The sequence below is a fragment of the Ambystoma mexicanum genome, chromosome 4q (genome assembly GCF_040938575.1).
Source record: "Ambystoma mexicanum isolate Mex_15411 chromosome 4q, UKY_AmexF1_1, whole genome shotgun sequence".
NCBI classification, from domain to species: Eukaryota; Metazoa; Chordata; class Amphibia; order Caudata; family Ambystomatidae; genus Ambystoma; species Ambystoma mexicanum.
Genome location: NC_090928.1, coordinates 902,581,406 through 902,601,365, shown reverse-complemented (window position 1 = coordinate 902,601,365; position 19,960 = coordinate 902,581,406). Strand labels below are relative to the sequence as shown.

General features: G+C 47.2%; 1 protein-coding gene across 2 annotated transcripts; it reads right to left on the bottom strand.

Moving 5' to 3' along the window:
- Window positions 1-3,766: 3,766 nt before the first annotated feature.
- ZFP36L2 (ZFP36 ring finger protein like 2) lies at window positions 3,767-7,827 on the bottom strand. 2 transcript variants are annotated; one of them, XM_069608467.1, is made up of 2 exons: window positions 7,581-7,827; window positions 3,767-6,883 (listed from the first exon to the last, which is right to left on the bottom strand). In XM_069608467.1, exons 1-2 carry the CDS (start codon window positions 7,626-7,628, stop codon window positions 5,648-5,650), a joined length of 1,284 nt encoding a protein of 427 aa, XP_069464568.1. In that variant the 5' UTR covers window positions 7,629-7,827; the 3' UTR covers window positions 3,767-5,647. The 2 variants fall into 2 exon arrangements, with proteins under 2 accessions (XP_069464568.1, XP_069464569.1); XM_069608468.1 differs by having other exon boundaries at window positions 3,767-6,880.
- Between the last annotated feature and the right edge of the window lie 12,133 nt (window positions 7,828-19,960).

The window sequence follows — 19,960 nt, the reverse complement described above, 5'->3', positions numbered from 1 at the left end:
TGGCATTCAATCACCATGGCCCCAAGGGGCTCAGCGCAAGATAGTGTGGTTGGCTATGGTTTCCTGGGTGGTATCACGTGACAGATTTAGCAGCTGCGCAGGTGGCAAAGGGGGAGTGATTTCGGTGCAGGGCGGGAATGGAAATCCGGGGGGGGGGGGGGGGGGGTCGGGGTCAGTGGTATCAACCAAGTCAGGCAGGCCTGTGGTATCCATGCTCAGTGGATATGCGACAAACTACCAAAACTACTGACGAGATATGCTGGGGGCATCCACTTCAGGGCCTGTAATAACTAATAGCCAGCAGGGGCAATACAGGAGTAAAGCGACACCTATGGTCCTCTCTAAAGATGAGTGGCACAGCAGGCACATGTGGTCTAGAACCCTGAAGACAGGTATGGCCCAAAGCGGGACTGAAAGAAAAAAAAAAGTCCCAAAAAACGGCTGGCTTGCCCCTCAAAGACAGAAACCCACATCTCCGATACGAACTGGATAGATTTGCAACAGGGCTTCTGTGCACAAATCACCAAATAAGGGGTTGGGCAGGTCCGAAAGGGCAATCCTGACATCTCCTACCAAGACAATGCATGTAGCTGTCCACTTCCTTAGTGACATTCATTCAAGAAGAGACTGTAAACAAATTTCCACTAACTTGCTAGCGTGCTTCACATTGGCACGTCCACATATTAGAAAGCGAAGGCGCAGACTGTATTTAGAAGGAAATACGGTCCCCCTAGGTCAGAAATAATCAACCAAATGAAAAACAATTTGGAAGGTCTGGAAACCATTCAACTCATGCTTGCAGCCAGGAGCCGGTTAGAAAATACAGGAGCTACTTTGGACAGCCCAGAACTACCGGCATGAACTGCATTTTGGGAACGCATGTAAATAAAGACGCATTTGAGGCCCATCTAAGATGGTTAACGCACAATGGGGCCACACACAATGGACAAGGGTTCGCTTGTATCTCGTGTGAATGACTAGCTCATCTAAGTCCCCAGAGGCAATTATGACCTGCTGTGTGAAGCCCGAAGACAAGGGGCGTTTAGCTTCTGCTCATCCAATATGGATTAATTGCTGAAGCAACTCGATTCCGCAGGGAATTTGCTAAATATTCGTACCCCGCAGGTAGAAGGGTCCCCCCCCCAACTTGAAGAATGCCTTACCAGTCATAGTGCCACAGTACACCGTTCTCAAACGGCATGTCGCGCAATTAGCAACTTAAAAACGTCCAATCGTTAGAGGGGACCGCGTTATGCAAGTTGTATTGTTGCATAGTAGCTCCCAAGTGACTGCAAGTAAAGCAGGACCAGCGATGTGTAACGATGCTGCAGGACGCCATGCTTCTAACCCGAAACCACTGGAATGTAAATTCATAAACTAAATTGTCCTGCGGGTGTAAAGCGGCAAGAGCGCCCCAAGTGTGAAGGGTGGTGCAGTAGGCCATAGTTACATGGCCATAGATTTAGAGAAGGGGTTTGCTCCCAGAAGGGAGTTTGCTCCCAGGAAGTGTAAACTCTGTAAGCATCAGCCAAGGGCAGTTTTCGGCTACATTAAAGGATACTTTAATGCAAAACAAGGCACCACTCTGAACTGAAATATAGTCTATCGTGAAAGAACAAAGTTTAAAAATGTTGACATCAAGGCGCCCATTTTTTTTTCCAAGCAAACCAGTTTAGACCACTTCCTTCGGTTGCCAACAACAGTCACCTCCACAGTCTTTTGGAGCATGAACACTCTTGCCAGGCACCAGGGACACAAGTTGTAGAAAAGCCCAAGCAAATAGGCCAGCAGGTCCCACTCAAGCACCTCACACGGCCAACATTAGACTGTGAAACAATTTACAATTCTCCAACTTGGAGGAGAAAACTGTCACACTACAGTTTTGGGGGAGGTGGGGCAATGAGACAGCCTAGCTGGTCCTTGCCATGTACTTTAGTAGGGCACCAAACGCCCGAGACATGCTGCAGACACACGAGGCTGGCCAATTACATCGCAATGAAGAGCAGTTTTCATGCTGCTGGGAAGATACCCCTGTTCGGGCATCTTTTCTCAAGGGGGGGGGGGGGGTCTCCGAGAGCACTAAATCCAAACATTCCAAATGAGGGAAAAGCTTTAGCATGGCAAACACAACACTTGGCATTGTTTTCAGAGAACAGCCTCCTGCAACCCATCCCAAATCCAGGATTCTGACAGACTACCAAGCTGAAGAGGGAAAAACTTCACCTGGGGCAACTGATGGAGATGTCCACCCCTTGGGACAGCACGAGTTACAGAACTATTGAAAATAGCACATACCCCCACACAGGATTATGTGCAAATGCAGGTCTAGTCTGGGGTTGAACAGGCTAGGCAGTGGTGACGCAATATTGTACCGGGTTTGATTTAGTTTTAATGAGGAGGCCCCCATGCAAGCTATCATTTATCAGTTTTACTAACAGCTCCTTCCGGCTCACACGTGACCGTGGAGTAAACACGTCACGAAGGTATAGCTAATTTTGATGCGCTCAAGTAAACAGAAAGGCGTGGCTTATTGACAGTAATGTCAATATATTGCAAACATAGGAATGCCTTCTTCCACCAACAAGGTTTCTTTTATCCGCACGATGTGACTCGGGGCCACGCATCAGGGGTCCCGGCTATTCAGCGAGAAACCGCGAGCACCAGTCACTTTATTAGAAGTGGGTCGTGCGCCCGAGATTACCGCCTTCCCACGTGTTTTTGCAGCAATAAACTAGTCACGTGCAACGTGCTCCATGCTAATATTCTGCGCTTCAAGGCGTGGCTGGCACTCCCAAACCCAGTTACTACCCCCAAAATAACCGGCTTAACCGCAATGTGGCAACAAGTTCTGTGCGGAAGGCCGTTTGCCGTGCTCGCGTGGGTCTCCGCGGTAGAGCAAAATAAGATGGCCAATCGTCGACGCTTTAAGAGCGTGGGGTGAAGGACTGACTGCACGCAGCGCGAGGAACACGTCCACACACACACACACGGCCGCCGCCGGGATGGTGGCTGTGTGCAAAGCCGCACCCACATCACGTGCAGACTGCACGAGGCTGCGCCATTTCGCGGAGATAAGGGTGGGGGCAGGCAGCGAATAACCAAATCGCATTAAATCAGCAACAGCTCGCCACGGTTAACTACTTCGGCCCAAAAAAAGAAAGCCACGAGCGTGGTCAAGCTTTGGACCGCGTATTGTTTAGAAAAAGAAAAAAAAAAGCACGAGAAAGCAAAATGGTGTACTACGCACATAAAACGACTTAAACAGTGAAAGGGAGCGAGCGTGTATGTACCCGTCTTGTTGCCTTGTTTCATTAAACTATGTTCACAGCGACAGGCAGCAAAGATGTGGGTAACGCGGCACTACTTAAAAGGCTTGAGAAAATATGGTAGTTCTTGGGGCAGAGTGCATAAAACGACAGCGAGTATTACCGAAAATGCTGGTTGCACCCTGCAGAAAAAAAATGATAAAGCAAAAAGTGTGGGGGGGGGGGGCATTCGGAGCACAGTCCCCTGCACAGACTGGCCTGACAATACAAGGAAATCCAGATCATTCCAACAGCAAACCCTGGAAGAACAGCTTGCATCCGACACACCCACCCCCCCACCACTCTGCACACCCGGTCAGCGTTAGTACTTGGAAACTTCCAGGCCATGTATGTGTTTTGGCACTGCGCCCACTTCTGGTGCGGGCAGTCACTTTGTGTAACCAAAACCTAATCAGTAACGAGAAATGGTTTCGTCCAGAAGAGCTAAAGAAACAATGCAATTTAATTTTCTGTCCAAAAGTTTTATTGGGAGAACTACAAAACATTTACAGTACAAAGTTTACAGTCTCACGCTCCTTTTGTAGTGAACTGACTTCCCAAAAATATATTACAAACATCGACTCATCCTTTAGTAACATTCAAAAAAACATAGTTCTGCTACAGTAGCCCAAAACGAGTACACAGTGCTCAATTCTGTGCTCACTATGCACAAACAAATCTAAAGTTCGTTCTTAGTCAACCACCACCTACTAAAGCAGTGGAAAACGCCAAACTTTCTACAGAAGGAAAAAGAACACAAAGTTTTGGAATTTTATCTGAACGATATGTCTGTATAAAGTTTCCAGATTCAAACGGTTGGCCTTTTCTAAAAAAAAAAGTGGTAAAACATTGTACAATAAAACCCGTCCCTACATTCAAATCATCAGGCTTCATGGAAAAAAAAAATACTTATTTGGCTGAGGAAGATAAGGCAAGCATGGACCCTTGGAGAAAAGGCACTGTGAGACAATACTGGGGGCTCCAACCCCCACCCACTCAATCCGCAACCCCACCCTTTTATTGCTACATACTCTTTATCACAGTGTAATTTGTGAATTAGGCAACAGTGAATACTTTTTGGTTAATTTCAACGTAATGATTTTAAGTGGACTACTCTGAAATCCGATTGCAAAGTAGTTTGAAGGTCTGACATGGACGGGCTACAATGATACACTAAAAATCCTCAAACTACAGCCACAGCACAGATTTCTAAGAAAAAGAAATCATGCAATCGTTCCATTTACGTAAACAAAAAAAGGAAAGAAATTAATGAAATAAATATTACATACAATCTCTTAAATTAAGATTTTACTCATTTACAATAAAATAACCAGGTGAAGTTACAAAAAAGGCATATATTACTGTGAAAAGAACATACACTCCACATTTTGCAGATTAATAATGGCAATCATAATTTAACATAATAAAAGAATATATATCTATTGCTTTTTCATCATACCTGATAAATACAGTATGAACAAATTACCAATGTATACTTTTCACAAGATAATAAATAAGTTAAATAGTTTTCATGTTTCGAGTTGTGGCGACAACAGGCCGGAAACTCAAAAAAACAGCTAAAAAAATATCAGCAGTCATTCTCCAAAAAAAATACATTAAACTCACTTGAGTGCTTCCAGGTAAAGCAAAAAAAGTTGTTCTAAGCCAAACACCCACCTAAAGCGATGGTCATTGGGGAGGGAGGGGGGATAAAAAAAAATTTGGAATGGAAGTCTCAGCATTCGTAAAATAAATGAAGATCATGTCATCAAGGCATATTCTTGGCAGGATTTTGCATTTCTGTATGATAAAAGCTTATAGGATATTTTAGTAGGTGTAATGGGGCACTTAATTTTGTATAATCTCCTTTAAAAAATAGTTGAGTTGGAGAATGCAGAACTGCAGATTGAGCGTACAGAATACTTCACTGTTTACAAAGAGATGGAATGCTGCTGGTGCACACATGTGCACAGGACACGAGGCTGCTGCATACATCAAAGTTGCATGTGCACAAGGCATTCTGGCACTCCAGACCAAAGCTTCATTTCTGTGCACCCGAGACATGGCTATTGGCTCACACCGTGCGCACGTGTTCTGGACATAATGGGAGCATGGGTCTTACCATGTCGCTGTACATACATGCGCTTCAATTCCCCTCCCCCCCCAGTCCTAGAAAAATAGTTTTGTTCTCTCCATAGGGGCAGTGCTCCTGCCACTTCTGCAGACATTTTTTGTTCAGTTGCACACGTCCTTTTAGTTCGATGGGGGTGGAGGGCAACGTTGGCGTGTGCATTCAAGATGGAGCCCGCACCCCCTCCCTCTCCACCACAGTACACTCTGCATCAGTCATCGGAGACCGAGATTCGGCTGAAGATGGGTAGTCTACGGCCCGAGTCCAAGCCCGGCGACTCGGAGCCGCTCAGCGAGCCCGAGCTGCTCAGGGACCCGCTCAGGTAGCTATCGCGGTCCGACAGCGAGTCGGGCGGGCTGGGCGGTGCGTCGAAGACCGGGGATTCGGACAGGCGGCGCAGCAGGGGCTGGAAGAATGAGGCGGTGGCGGCGGGCGCCTCCCGGGGCGGCGGGCTGCCCCCGCCCCGCTGCTGCAACTGGCAGTACTGCTGCAGCTGCTGGTTGTGCAGGTTCTGCGTCTGGATGGCCAGCGGGGTCAGCAGGCTGCCCAGGCCGCCGGGGCCGGCAGAAAAGTTGAAGGCGTTGTTGGCCGAGAGCAGCTGCAGCTCCTCGGCGTAGAGTGCGGAGAGTAGGGGCGGCGGCGTGCGGGGCTCGGCCGCCTCGGGCCCGGCCTGCGCCGCGCTGGGGAAGCCCGAGAAGCTGAGGCTGTGCTGGAGGCGCGGCCGCTCGCCGCCCTGGCCCCCCCGCTGGCTGTTGAAGTTGTAGTCCCCTCCTCCTCCGGAGCCCGTCCCGCGGGAGGGCGAGGCGGGCGCCGCCTGGCGCCGCTCCTCCGCGTTGTGGATGAAGTGGCAGCGGGGCCCGTAGGGGCAGAAGCCCACGGTGTGGAAGGTGCGGCACAGCTCCGTCTTGTACTTGGGGTGGCGGGTCAGGCTGCGCAGCTCGTGGTAGCCGTGGGCGAACTGGCACTTGTCGCCGTACTTGCAGGTCCCGCTCTCCTCGTAGGGCCGGCACAGCTCGGTCTTGTAGCGGGTGGAGTTCACCTGCGCGCCCTGAGTGCCTCCGCCGCCGGCCCCTGCGGCCGCCGCCGCCTTGAGCTGCTGCTGGAGCTGCGCCATCAGCTGAGCGCTGCGGTCCCCGTTCTCGCTGAACGAGCGGTCCCTGAAGCGGTTCTCTCGGTTCATGAGGGCGTTGGAGGGGACGCCCGGTGGCGGCGAGGCCGGGCCCTCCTTAAGGCTGCCGAAGGCCGAAGAGCCGGGCCCGCCGGCGGGCGGCATCAGCAGCTTGGCCGAGTTGTGCTGGTTATGCAGGGCTTGCAGGTTGCTGGTGGAGTGCCGGCGAAGGAAGGCCGGCACCAGACCGGAGCTTCCACCCGGGGACAACGGGCTTCCCACCGCCTTCTTGTCCAGCATACTGTTCAGATTCAGCGTATTGAAAGACTTCTCCGTCTGCTGTTTGGATGAGAAAAGAAAAAAAAAAGTTAGTTTATCCCAAAAGTACTGTAAACACCAACCTGGACGCAATACGTGTAGGCCACATTAATCTAAAACGTTAATAATCAACACATTCAAACGCCACTTATTTAAAAAAAAAAATAGGAAAGTATAGGGGATTGTCAGCGTTGGGGGAAGACAGTATCCAGTCCACTCTCAAAAAAAAGAAAAATCACACCTACACTAAACAACCCCCCAAAGTTGTCAACGCCAACACATTTAACACCAGGCCACCACTTGCATGCTCAACGTTTAAGTTGAGGGCAATATTCCGGGCCCGTTCCAAAAAGGGTAAGAAAGCACATTAATGTAAAGGAATCGTACGAATACCATCTAGATCCACAGTCCTCTGCACCCCTGCCCCTCCCTCGTGGTTACTTGCTGGCGATTAAGAGTTCTACATTTAAGAATCATTGAAACTTTTAAAACTTTGGGAAAGGCTTCACTTCAGTGCTTTAGCAAATGGTCAATGTCTGCCCTCTCAAACCGCGTAAAATTCTATCAACAGAGCACTCCACATATGCATTAGGAAAAGCAACGCTCTAGTCCACTGTAAGGAGAGCCTTCACATTTGGCAGAAAGGGCACTTTGTCCCGCCTGTACCAGGGTCAGGCCCAGTTCCCCGGAGCAGCAAAGCAGAGGCTGTCATGCCTACCTTGCACAGAAAGTCGATGTCGTAGAACGCGGACAGCAAGGTAGACATCTCCAGCTCCTGGGAGGGCGCGCGGACGCTGGAGGACCGTGGTGTCCCGTTTTTGGTGAGCCCGTTTGCAGAGCCACGACGAGGTGCTGCGGGCTCTGCACGGGGAGCCCTCCAGTAAATTCTGCGAGCGCCGGAGAGCGTGAGCACCGCGAGGCACGGACTGCTGGAACTCAGCTGCCGCCAAGCAAGCTCAATATAAACGCTATAAGGGCGCGCGGGAGGAGGAGGGACAGAACGCAGCCCCGGCCAGGGTCTCCAAGCGACGCCTCCCGCCTCCGACCATTGTGACGTCGCTCTTTCCGCACTTGGGATTGGCTGTAGCTTTCAGAAGCAGACCAGCCAGCAGAGGGTAAAGTCCCAGCGGCTGCTGGAACGAGGACAGAGCAGCGTGGGGCGGGCTGCGTGCAGCGTGAAGACCGCTGCTCCGATCGATAAGAGGGCTTTGCCCTCTAGCAGCCGCCGCCATCTACGAATTGCAACGTGTCCTTACTGCGCACATGTCATTCTTAATCACATGCACGTTATTTGCTACACTTTATTTTCCCTAATACACATATCGTGTCTGAAAAGTCGACTACGAACATAAACTAAGCAGTTGATTTGCAATAAAAGTGCGTGTTGGAGGTGAAGTCACTTCTGATATTGAGTAAATCACCCGTTGCAAGATCTGTCGTGTGACTGCGTTCCCATAGTTTATTTTCCTTTGCACGTATGCGCTGGCGAAAGGATGCTGTTTTTATTCTGGTGGTGTCGGTCTATCCGGCAAAGAAACTACTGGAAACTAAATTAAACAACAAGTTGTGGTTAAAGGCTGTGTGAAAGAGGCAGTGTCTGACTGAAGGAGGGGGTGCCCCCGGTCATAATTCCACCCTCCCCCACTCCTTCCAAGGGAACTGTAATGTGTACTGGGGTTCTAACAACAGATTAACGGCCGCCCTGCTGTTTTCCCTCCCCCCGCCCCTCCCCCTCCGTTATTACCCGACCACCACGGATTGTTTCCAGCATTCAGAGAAGAAACGCAAGAATGTAGCCCCCACCGCGAGGAATATGCCAATCCCGCCTCCCACTAATGCTTCTGCAGGGCGCCGAGAGGCGGGCCTAGTGTGCCAGGCTCAGCCTCCATGAGGAGGGAGGCGGTAGAGGGGGGAGGCTGTTTGGCTCGTTCTCACATCACAAGACCTTGAACGTCTGCCAGACGCGCTGGGCCCATTGCAGGATCACTGAATGGTGGGAGTCCGGCCTGTAAATCGGGCGGGCCCGGCAATGCCGCTGCAAAAGCGTGGCCCAGCCTCATGCGCTACCGACTTCAAACATCCAGGTTGCACACGGGGGGCACGTGCACACTGCAGCGAGGCCCTTCTACCACGCACGCAACGGCTAGGCTGCACAAGATGGAGCCATGTGCACGCTGTAGGCTGTAAAACCAGGCTTTCTGGGAGATGTTACTTTGTGCACAACGCAGCCCCATGCTCCGCCACATCACTTGCGGTGGGGAAGTTGCACACGGTTCCTTAACCACGCCGTAGCCTTATGATGTAACACGAGACGCACATGGGTAAGGTTGTACTGCGAGATGGGACCTTGTGAAGGCCACAACCTCTTGCGTTAACACCGTCTGCACAATAATGAAACTACCCCAGGAGGCGTGTGCATACTGCACTTCATGCACTAACACCACGTGCGGAGGAACCCACGTTGTGCACATCGCAGCATTATTCTTTCGCGCCACCCTCGCAATGGTGAGATCATGGATTCTGTGCATGCGGCACGTGCTCCAACACCGTGCTATCTATGGCGGGGCTGTACGAAGAACGCCATGCGTACTCGGTCAGAGGACTTGTGCGTGCTGCGCCTCCCGCTCTACCACACTTGCAATGATGATTCTACACAGGGAAACTTGTGCAAACTCCATCCTCATGCTCAAACACCACACTCCATGTTGCCACTGCATGGCCAGACTTGTGCAGCGCCAGCGAGACGATATATACGTGAAAAGGGGGCATACCATACACCCTTGGGCTCCAACACCTCACTCACAACAAGTGTAAGCTGCAGCATTCTTGGGGAGAAGGGGCCTTCTGCACGCTGTCGCATCGTGTACCCGACCGGCCACGCAATGTCATTCTTAAAGATGTGCCGAGACAGGCGCGCCTTCACGGTAACCTTTGAAAACTGCACTTTCGGGATTTTGGGTTTAGCCGAAAAACTCACACCCGCGGGCGAGGTTGCCGCCCCGCCTGCCCTTTTCTGAAGCCGTTTTAGGATGCCAGCCGACAATGCCCTGTTAAGTGGGTGGGGACCAAGGCTACACCCCAAACGACGGGTGCTGACGGGACACGCAGCCGAGGCACAGGCGGGTTAATGTGTGACTTGTTCTGAACTCCCTCAGTTCCACGTCCAGCGGCTGTGGCCGAGTGGCCAAGGTCAGCAGCCGAGCGCGTGTGCAGCGAGGTGCTCCAGCAGCTCCACTCCACGGCATAGGGAGGGCTGTGGCACAACCCATATACCGAAGATTGTATGCCACGCAACACCCAAAGCCTGCACTATGTATGCCAAGCAATAATTCTACACGAATAATTGTACTCTACACACCCCAGGATAGCGCAGGCTCTGCAAGAACTCCAGCATACACCGTGCACAGCAACCTCAGCATGAACAAAACACCCTACGTTGCACAAGCCCATGCCCACAACCTACACCAGTCTGTGGGTGCACCGTACGCTGGAAACCCGCAGTCGCCCCACACTATTCTCACATTTCAAACCAATAATAAATGTAAGAGCTCAAGAATGCCCCTATAAACAGCTCAAACTTGACACAGTATGGATCGCATATCATCCATGCAGGGAATTTTACACCATGCCTAAAATACAGCTATCCCACAGTACAACTTATACCATCCCAGGCATGTGCCGTACGCCATCCTAAGCATGTCCTATATGAATGCCCTCCACGAGCCTAACACCAAGCATCAATGGACACCATAAACACCTTTACCTTGCACCTACAACATCCCAAGCTTGCACCTGACATCCTGAGCATGCACCAAACACTTGCAAAAACATACACCCCCTGCAGCAGCCAAAACATGCACTCTGCATCAGTGTCTCCTTTACACCAACTCCAGAATTAATCCTACGACAGCTGTTGTATGTAGCATCCACAAGAGGCAATAACATCGAAAGCATGCAACATACACCAACCACAGAATGCCACCTTGCAAGCAAAACATGCAGCCCACTCCAGCCAAGAGGCAATGCAAACCGACCTGAGTATGCACTCTAGTTGCAGCATGCATGCAATAACAGCGAAATCATGCAATATACACCAACGCCAGAATGCCACCTAGCAATCAAAACATGCAGCCCACGCCAGCCAAAGCATGAATCCTACAACACGCACCATACTCCTGCCCCAGATACATCTGACACTAAATCAATCTTGCACCCTAGGCCAGCTCGTGCAAGCTACACTAAGCCTATCATGGACTGCAGTTTTCGCCAAACAAAACCAAACGTTGATTGCTGGAAGGCTTTGAATAAATCATAACCACAGGCACAGCTCTGGGCAACCCTTCAGACCATCATTTTTCAGCCTGCCAAGCCATTACAGAAGGGGAAAGACCATATGCAAATCAGGCTTGGTCCTACCCCAAAAGGGGCTGTCCAGCCCAAACTGCTAGATCACCTCCCTTCTGCACGAGACCACAAGCATCCCCAGACATGTTTCTCATCATCAATGAGGAGTAGCTTGGGTCTCTAGACCCAGCAGGCTCGTGACCCACATCTGGGCATGCCTGTCCCACTTGGGATGACTAAAGCAAAACCAAAAGTTGATGGCTGTAAGGTTTTGAATAAGTCACAACCACAGGTGTCGCTCTGGGCATCCCTCCAGACCATCGTTTTTCAGCCTGCCAAGCCATTACAAAAGGGGAAAGACCATATGCAAATCAGGGTTTGTCTCGTCCAGCCTGAACTGCTAGGTCACATCCATTCTGCACAAGGGGATCTGATTTGCAGATGGTCTTTCCCCTTTTGTAATGGCTGGCAGGCAAAGGTCTGGAGGGTTGCCCAAAGCAATGCCAGAGGTTAAGATTAATTCTACTTTCCAGCCATCAGCCCTTTTGGTTTCTCCAAATATTCACACTGCAATAAAGTCACAGTAGTCCGCTATAAACATGCATGCAGTCCTACCCTAAGCATGGGTCCCTGATTACCGCAAGCATAAGTGCCTTAAGTGCAATGCCAAACCAATTGCTTTATTACACTCCTTCGAATGTAACTGTTCAATCAGGTTTTTGTCAGCACATGTGCTCTATGTAACAAAACCAGTACTTACATTTCTCCTTCAGTCCCAGTACAACCCTTACCTATTATAGACGTTCCCTTTTCAAGGATTGGGGTGGATATAATGGGACCTTTAGAAACCTCAAAGTTAGGTAACACATGTATATTGGTTATTTTGGATTATGCAACTCATTACCCCGAGGCATTTGCATTAAGAAATAATACATCGCAACAGATTTTGAAACATTTCCTCTCATTCTTTTCTAGAATAGTGTTTCCAAAAGAAAGGTTGACGGATCAATGGTCTACCTTTATGAGTAAGCTTATGGCAGATGTTAAAGAAATACTTCACTTTAAAACTTTACACACCTCCATTTACCACCCCCAAACTGATGGATTAGTGGAAAGATTTAATCAAACTTTAAAACACATCTTAAAGAAACTACTGGAAGCTAATGGAAAAAAATTGGGAGATTATGATACCCTGGGTCTTGTTTGCCATCAGAAAAATTCCCCAGTCATCCACAGCGGTTTCCCCTTTTGAATTATTATGGGAGAGAACCTACGTGAAACTTGGGAAGAAAGAAAGTGGGCTACTATACCATTATCCCAAATCGCACAAAGACAGAAAGAATATATGACAGCAGTTCGAAATATAGTCCAATCTAACATGGCACAAACTCAAGAACATCAAAAGGAATATTATAATAAGAAAGCTGTTATGAGATCCTTTTCTGTAGGTCTAAAGATATTGGTTCTACTTCCATCCTCTTAAAAGTAAATGTTTTTTATGTGGCATGGGCCTTGTGAAATCTTAGAACAGATGGGACCTTATAATTACAAAGTTTCTCAGCCAGACAGGAAAATAAAAACCCATATTTACCATGATAATTTAATTAAATAATGGAAAGAAGACCATATTAAACATACTTCAGTCATATTCACATGCTTATTGTCTGAAGAAAATGATACCATTAAGTTAATTTCTTCTGATTTACCTCAAAATCAAAAACAAAATCTGATAGATCTCCTACAACAGTTCCCTGATGTGTTTAGGGCTGAACCGGGGACAATGAAAGGGGTGTACCATCATATTCACAATTCCCAGTAGAGGCTTTGAAAACCAGAGACATTAGAGGGAAGGTACCTGATGAATCAGAGATGATTCTCCCAGAAAACCTAGCCTGGGACCCTTCTTATGTAGCCAGGGAAAGGCAGACGCTTCCTGATCCTGACCCCGGGGGTGGTGTTCTGGGGGAGGATCACATGAGCAGGAAATCAAGTCAGGGGGACTGGGAGAACCCCTTCTCTAAATTCCCTAGAGACCCTATAATATTAATGGCCTACTGTGGAATACAAACTTATAAAGAAAAAGGTAATCGAAACATTGGGGTCTTCAAGTTCTACAATGCCCAAAGTACTGGGACGAGGAAGAGGGACTCGAAGGCACTAAACTGCAAGAAGAAGTCTAGTGGTTCTAATGGCCCAAACCTGAGCAGGACTTCTGAATATATAAGACCAACTCAGGTGCAGGCAATTAGAACTAAGAGGTGGAGTGGTTGCAGAGAATCTACGTTGCATTGGCAGCAGAAGTAGGGAAATGGAGACCCCAAGGCTGCTGCTATCAACAAAGTGGATGAAGGTTCCGAGAGGTTTTCCAACTTTAATAAACTTGAATGCAGAGGATGCGCAGCGGGAAGCGTTGTGAAAAGCTTTCCCCAAGGAGAGAGAGGCTCCCTTATTGCGAGCTGTGCTTCGGTGGCAGGCGAGCACCAGAGTGTTTAAGGATCAGGGAACACTCCTTTCCTGACAGGCGGAGGAAGTGAACAAAGCAGTTTTCCATGCAGGTGCAGGAAGCAGAAGACACTGTGGCAGTGGAGCGAGAGGACGCATATACAGCAACCAGTGAGTTCACCACTGTTAGGTAACCCCAGTATGCTCTGTATTTTCCTGCTGGCCACTAATACTACTTTTGAATACCAAACTGATAAAAAGTTGCAGTGACATAATGAGAATGTTGTGAACAGACAAGAAAGGAAAGGTTATAATTGTAACTATAAAGATGATCATTATTGCCAAGAGAGGTCAATACTGAACCAAGTTAACAATAACCATCATTGCAAAAGCTAACAGAGGGCAATGCTGAAGCAAGTTAACAATAAATATCATTGCCAAATCCAGGAGAGGGCAATACTGAAGCAAGTTAACAATAACAATCATTGCCAAAACCCGGAGAGGGCAATAGGGAAGCAAGCCAATTATAACCCTTATTGGCAGAATGAGGAAGAGGAAATAGTTTAAAAGGACCTCAACCAGCACTGTCTATGCCAAAGAAGAGCAAGTGTGACAGAGAGACATCATCAGCATTTGTTTGATGTAAAAGTGGGAAAACAAGAGTGGCAGGAAAGTCGCATGCCTGGTAGAAAGTATTCTGGCGGAGAGAAGTATAACCTGCATTGCATGTTGCAATCACAAGAGTGGAATACACAGCACCAATGTGTATCTTTTCTTCCCAGAAGTAGTAGTAACTTTTGATGTTGTTGAAAGTCAAAAGACTTTACCAAACAGTTTGAAGTAAACTTTGCCATAGAAGTACTTCTAGTAGTGTTAGGAACTTTTTGTCCTGGCAGGTGAGTATACCAGGATAGGGACTTTGTTGTGGTAGTCCTGGCAGATTAGTGCACCAGGACAAAACCATTCAAGTACTGTGTTGTGGTTAAAAGTTGTAAAGAGAATGAAGTGGCAAGACCACTAAAGTGTTTCATGGGCAATTGTGGAATCATCTTGACAAAACAGTGCTGTTGATACCAATGAATTGTGGAAGTGTTTTGTTTCCTAAGGAGATGAAGTGAGAAGAAGTTGTGTTGAACTCTTTGCTACAAGTGGCGCGATAAAGACTGGTCGTCTATTTGAACTGTTGGTTAAAGTCCAAGTGAAAGACTTTTGGAGAAAGACGAAATGTATAATCAGAACTTGGCTACAAACCAGAATTATCCTATTTGAACTGTTGATTGAAAATCCTGCATGAATCTGGGTAAGGGGGTCCAACCCAGGTTACCAGGATATATAGTTATTAAGTGTATGGTGAACATAACTGTTATTTCTGTTGTATTTGAATTGCCATATATTCTCTTTATGAGTTTGATGTATGCATAAGTGTGAGGGACAGATTCCTTTTGTTAGTGTTTCCTTTCATTTATTTTTACAGGCAGGGAAATCCTCTTTACGTTAGGGATAGTAAGGCATTTGTCAAACCTTTTCCCGTTAATAAAATGGCATCTTGTGAAAAACCGTTGCCAAGTTGTCTGCCTTACATTTCTGAAACCTCACACATCGCTGACAAAGGGGCCCATGCCGTGAGAGATTCCTTCATCCAGACATGTCTTTTTAGCCAACATAACGCTGCATCCTGGTACTTGCAGTTTTCGTTTCTCCTTTAATAGGAGGGCCTAGAAACCCCTGCAGCATGGAAAAAGTCCTTAGCTAAAAGTCCATAGCTGGCTGATGGTGAACCTTGTGTCATGGTGCTGAACTCCACCCATCGGAGTATAACTATGTAATGTGTACGTAACAGACACTGCATGCAGCCTGTTAAGAACAGTCTAACTTACAACCACATTTGATTGCGCTGTTGGTGAAATCGCTACATCTAGAGCTTTTGGGAAAGTATATTTTGGTTGGAGTCGATAATTAGATGCTGCATACACCGTGGGTTGACAAACCTCCCTCTCCCTGGTAGCTGTAGATATGCAAAAACTGCTCGCACATACATTTTGTAAAGCAAACTGCACCTTCTGTGCTTGCAACTTGATTCACAATGGTCGAAATGCAATGAGTCTGTAGATTCCTATATGTTAACTGGTCATTTTTCGTTAATTGCAAGACATTTTGCAATATTAATTTCAAGCAGGTAAAATGTGGTATATCGATTTGTTATAATCCAAACAAATGTACGATACCCCTACAGTCAGCACTTCTCAGAGACTCAACATTGTGGGTACTAGTAGTCTCAGTACCATTGTAATTCGTAGATGCTGTTTTCGCAAGGTGCAAGGGCTCATTGTGCGCCTTGACCCACTGGGTTGCAAATTATCCCCCCCCAAATCTATCTGGTAATCTGGCAACCATTTTTACCAGAAATAATGTACATAGATAAGATTACAGATAGGAGAGGTAGACCCAAGGCTTGGTGACTTTACAAAGATATGATAATTGTATGGGCAACAGCGAGACAGTTGGTGAAGGGGTTGCATAGATTGGGGGAGGGGTCATAATTATTGCAAACGTTTAGACGTTGGCCCAGTATTTACACAGGTGCAATATACATATGTGCATTATATTATGTCCAGACAGGACAACAGGGTGGTCCGATGGGAAGGTAATTAAGGGGTAGATGAAGGCCCCTTTGCAGGCTAGTGGATGGAGCTTAAGCCTGTTCCTGAATAGTGCAAGGGAATGGATTGCATTTATGTCTGGGAAAGAGCAGTAGTATGAAGGCTTGGGAACAAGAGGGTGCACAGGGGGCTGATAAGATGTGTAAAGTAGGGGATCATAGACAGGCCCAGCAAAATCTACCCGGCAGATAGCATAGTGGAATGTTTTTATGGAGGTTGATTACCATTTACATGATACTTTAGCTTGCTGGTGAGTATAATGAAACTGGGATGTTTAAAACTTTTATTTGACATTTACTGCAAACAAACATAGTTTGCAGTAAATGTCAAACATTTCACTGTGAATGGCTTGCACCATTTTACAGAAAGCTCTGATAATAGTTTTTCCATCTGTCACTGTTTTCGGGTGCATTTCTCTTAGGTCGAGTAGGTAAACTAAGTTACTCAACCTACAGGTGTACTGAGATTTTAAAGAATGTTCATGGTCTGATAATCTTGAGGGGGAAAAGTAAAGAGAGATGCAGAGAGCAAGGTAATTAGGGGCATGGCTGTGAACAGATTTGTAGGTAAGGGGCCTTGTACTGACACACCCGATTACTGTTACCCCCACTTGTAATTGGGGAAAATCCACCTGATTTCAAGTGGCAGAATGGCAGTATTTCTGGTGTACATGTGAGGCAATTTTTTTTAGGAATGACTATGAATGGTAATTCAGCCCAAAGTAATCCCTCCAGCTTCTTCTCTTGGTTCTTGCGGCTATGATAAAAAAAAAAGGTTTAGCAGCAACAATATTCTATGCTCCAACGAATAGCCTCAAGGGGCCCACAGATTCTGCTTCCAGATTTTTCTAGGTGGGTTAGGTGTGTGCTGGATGTGGAGGTGGCATTGGATCTATCATATCACTGTGCTTCTACTGTAGTTGTGATTAGCCCGTTTTCTGTCGGTTTGCCTGGTGCAGTCATTCATCAATCCTGTGATATTACATATGTGACGGCTGTGAATCAGCTAGTGATGAGGGACGGCAAGTTCATAATCGGTGTATGAAAGTGTGCATGTTTTGGGCTGCCGCACAGTCGGCATGTCCATTGTTTGACGAAAGGTCAGCGACACCACGATCACAGCCGGCACTGCCTGGAGAGACAGTTCATATACTTGTGATTTATGGGCTTTTCAGGATAATGTGGTAAAAAGCCAGGTTTTGAGGACTTTTTTTTTTGAAGGAGGGGTAGTTTTCAGTGCAGCGGGTGTGCAGAGGAAGAGTGTCCAGATGGTGGGTACTAGAATAGAGAAAGCCGAGCCACCAACTCTGGTGGAGTGGTGCGGTGGATTAGCCAGAAGGAGAGGTGAGCCCGACCTGAGGTTTCTGGGGGGCTAGTAGTGGATGAATTTGCTCTGAAGGAACTCAGGTCCCGAATGATGGAGTGCTAGTCCTTTTACCCTATGGCAGTGGCCATCTTTGGTTCTTTTCTTTCCCTCTGGAGATGTACGTTGCTTGCGCACCAATCTCCAGAAGAAAGAAAATAAACCCTGGTGTGCGAATGGCGTTCACCCCTGCTTTGCTCTGGCCTACCTGGGCTCGAGCTGGGGGCTGTAACCTCTAGTCCGGCCTCATTGCACTGGTTGCCAGTGAAACAGAGAGTACTGTTCAAGGCTATTTGTCTTCTTCACAAATCAATTTATAGTCATACAAACTCTGCTCTTTCACAGAGGCTCTCGGTATGTACCTTCCATGTGAGGCCTAATATTTTGATCACATTGCCTTTTGAAGAATCCTATGGATTAGAAGGCAGAGTAGGTGTCAGAGAATCAAAGTTATTCTCAGATGGTTAGAAAAGACAGAGACAGGTTTATTGTCTTGCAAGACAATCAATAAAACTACATGTTTACTCTATCATAACAATCACGCAACTAACTGATCCACCCACCGTAGCCCTGTGACTGAAGGAACCTTCGAGAATAGAAACTCGCTGTACAGTCCCTGGGAGGGGGGCTCTCATCTACGTCCAGGTAATTCTGGAAGATGCACAAGTCTGTAGCGATACAGATGTCTCCTCTTTCTTCATTACCTGACACTGGTCGTTCTGGAAAGCTGCCGCTGACCAGCGACAAGGATCGCCATCTTCCTTGGAACACATGATAACCCATTCCCATGACTCCAAGCTCAAGTCCATAGCCCCAGCCGCTTCACATCACGTGACCCCATGGGGTCGCCTTTCCCCAAATATGTGACTCGCCACAGAGAAAGGCCATATATGTCATATAATCACTTAATATGATTGTGTCTATGTGTATTAGCTGAAAGAGAAAGGTTTTAAAATGAAAACAACATGTAAACAAGACATTACACGTAGGTTATTAACAAAAATAAGCACGTGGCAAGGGCTTAAGCTTCAATAAAAAAATGGGTCCAGTACAGACCTCTGCAGACTGAAATCGCGTGCCACTGTCTCTTCAAGAACCAACGAATGCCTTAGCTTTCCCTGATAACATGTGAATTCGGTTTACAGTGCTTAGAGGCCAACTTTCATGTTGTTTTATAAACGCACACAAATCAAATAAAAATATTTACATATCTGCTCCGTGTGATAAAATGTCTAACAGGTATAAACCATGAGCCAAAGGCAAAATTGCAAGCTGGTGTACTCAGGTGACCCCGACATGCGATTGAGAGTCAGGGGCAAACCCTGAGAATTTGTGAGCATGGTGAAGGAATACCATCGGATATTGTGCTCTTTTGGTCATTTAAATATATAAATGTACATTAATTAAAAGTGACCCAGAAGGTTCTGTGCCATTTAAATCACGAGACTGCAGGCCGAATGCTTCATAAAGGTACAGAACTCTAATAAATGGTAGAAAGTATGGATAATCACTGAGCAGCTTTGTGATGAAAAACAGCAGCAAGGCCGAAGGGGACATTTCATTTAAGGTCATGGACCTCCAGTTGACTTATTCGTTACATTGCATGACTGCACAGTCATCCTCTTTAATATTTGGTCTCTTGCTTATTCTAGCGCAAGAGATCTTCCAGTTGGCAATGCAGCATCTGTTCGGATAGAAAAAAAACACTAACATGTAGATTGTAACGGCCAAAACATGTAAGCACATTAATACAAAGCATCTAAAAGCCATTTTGTTGTGATAACATGTATACTGAGTCTGTCCCTCGAGACTCCAGCAATGCATAACATAAACAGTTCCAAATCAATTAATGGCTGTAAAGCATCAAGAAAGGTAGTTTAGAAAAAAAGGAATCTAAAAAGCTAGCCACTGCGTTGATTCAGTGCTACCGTGTCAGCGGGCATTTTGCTCTATACTGACTCAAACTGTAGGCATTCTGATGTCACAACTCTACTGTAAGAAGTTATAGTTGCAGTAGTGATGCCAATACTATACTATGGCGTTATGTACCCGTTCCACGGGCTATACTGGGGGTAACGGCCCGGTGGCCCGAGTGCCTTTAACGTGGGCCCCAGGACGTTACCCCTGGTATAGCCCGTGGAACGGGTACATGACGCCATTAGCACCGGTCCAATGTGATGGGACACAGCTAATTTAAAGTATTTTCGTTTCGTGAACGGGTTTGCCTTGAGGCATCCCTTTTATAAAAAGAAAATCCTTTATCAAGATTGCCTCCATGGATTGGAAAGGC

What these genes read in the sequence shown, in the direction of transcription:
- ZFP36L2 (XM_069608467.1), bottom strand. Translation starts at nt 7,628, where the DNA reads ATGTCTACCTTGCTGTCCGCGTTCTACGACATCGACTTTCTGTGCAAG. An exon ending in ACATCGACTTTCTGTGCAAG is followed by an intron (nt 6,884 to 7,580) that starts GTAGGCATGACA and finishes TCATCCAAACAG; the next exon opens with CAGACGGAGAAGTCTTTCAA.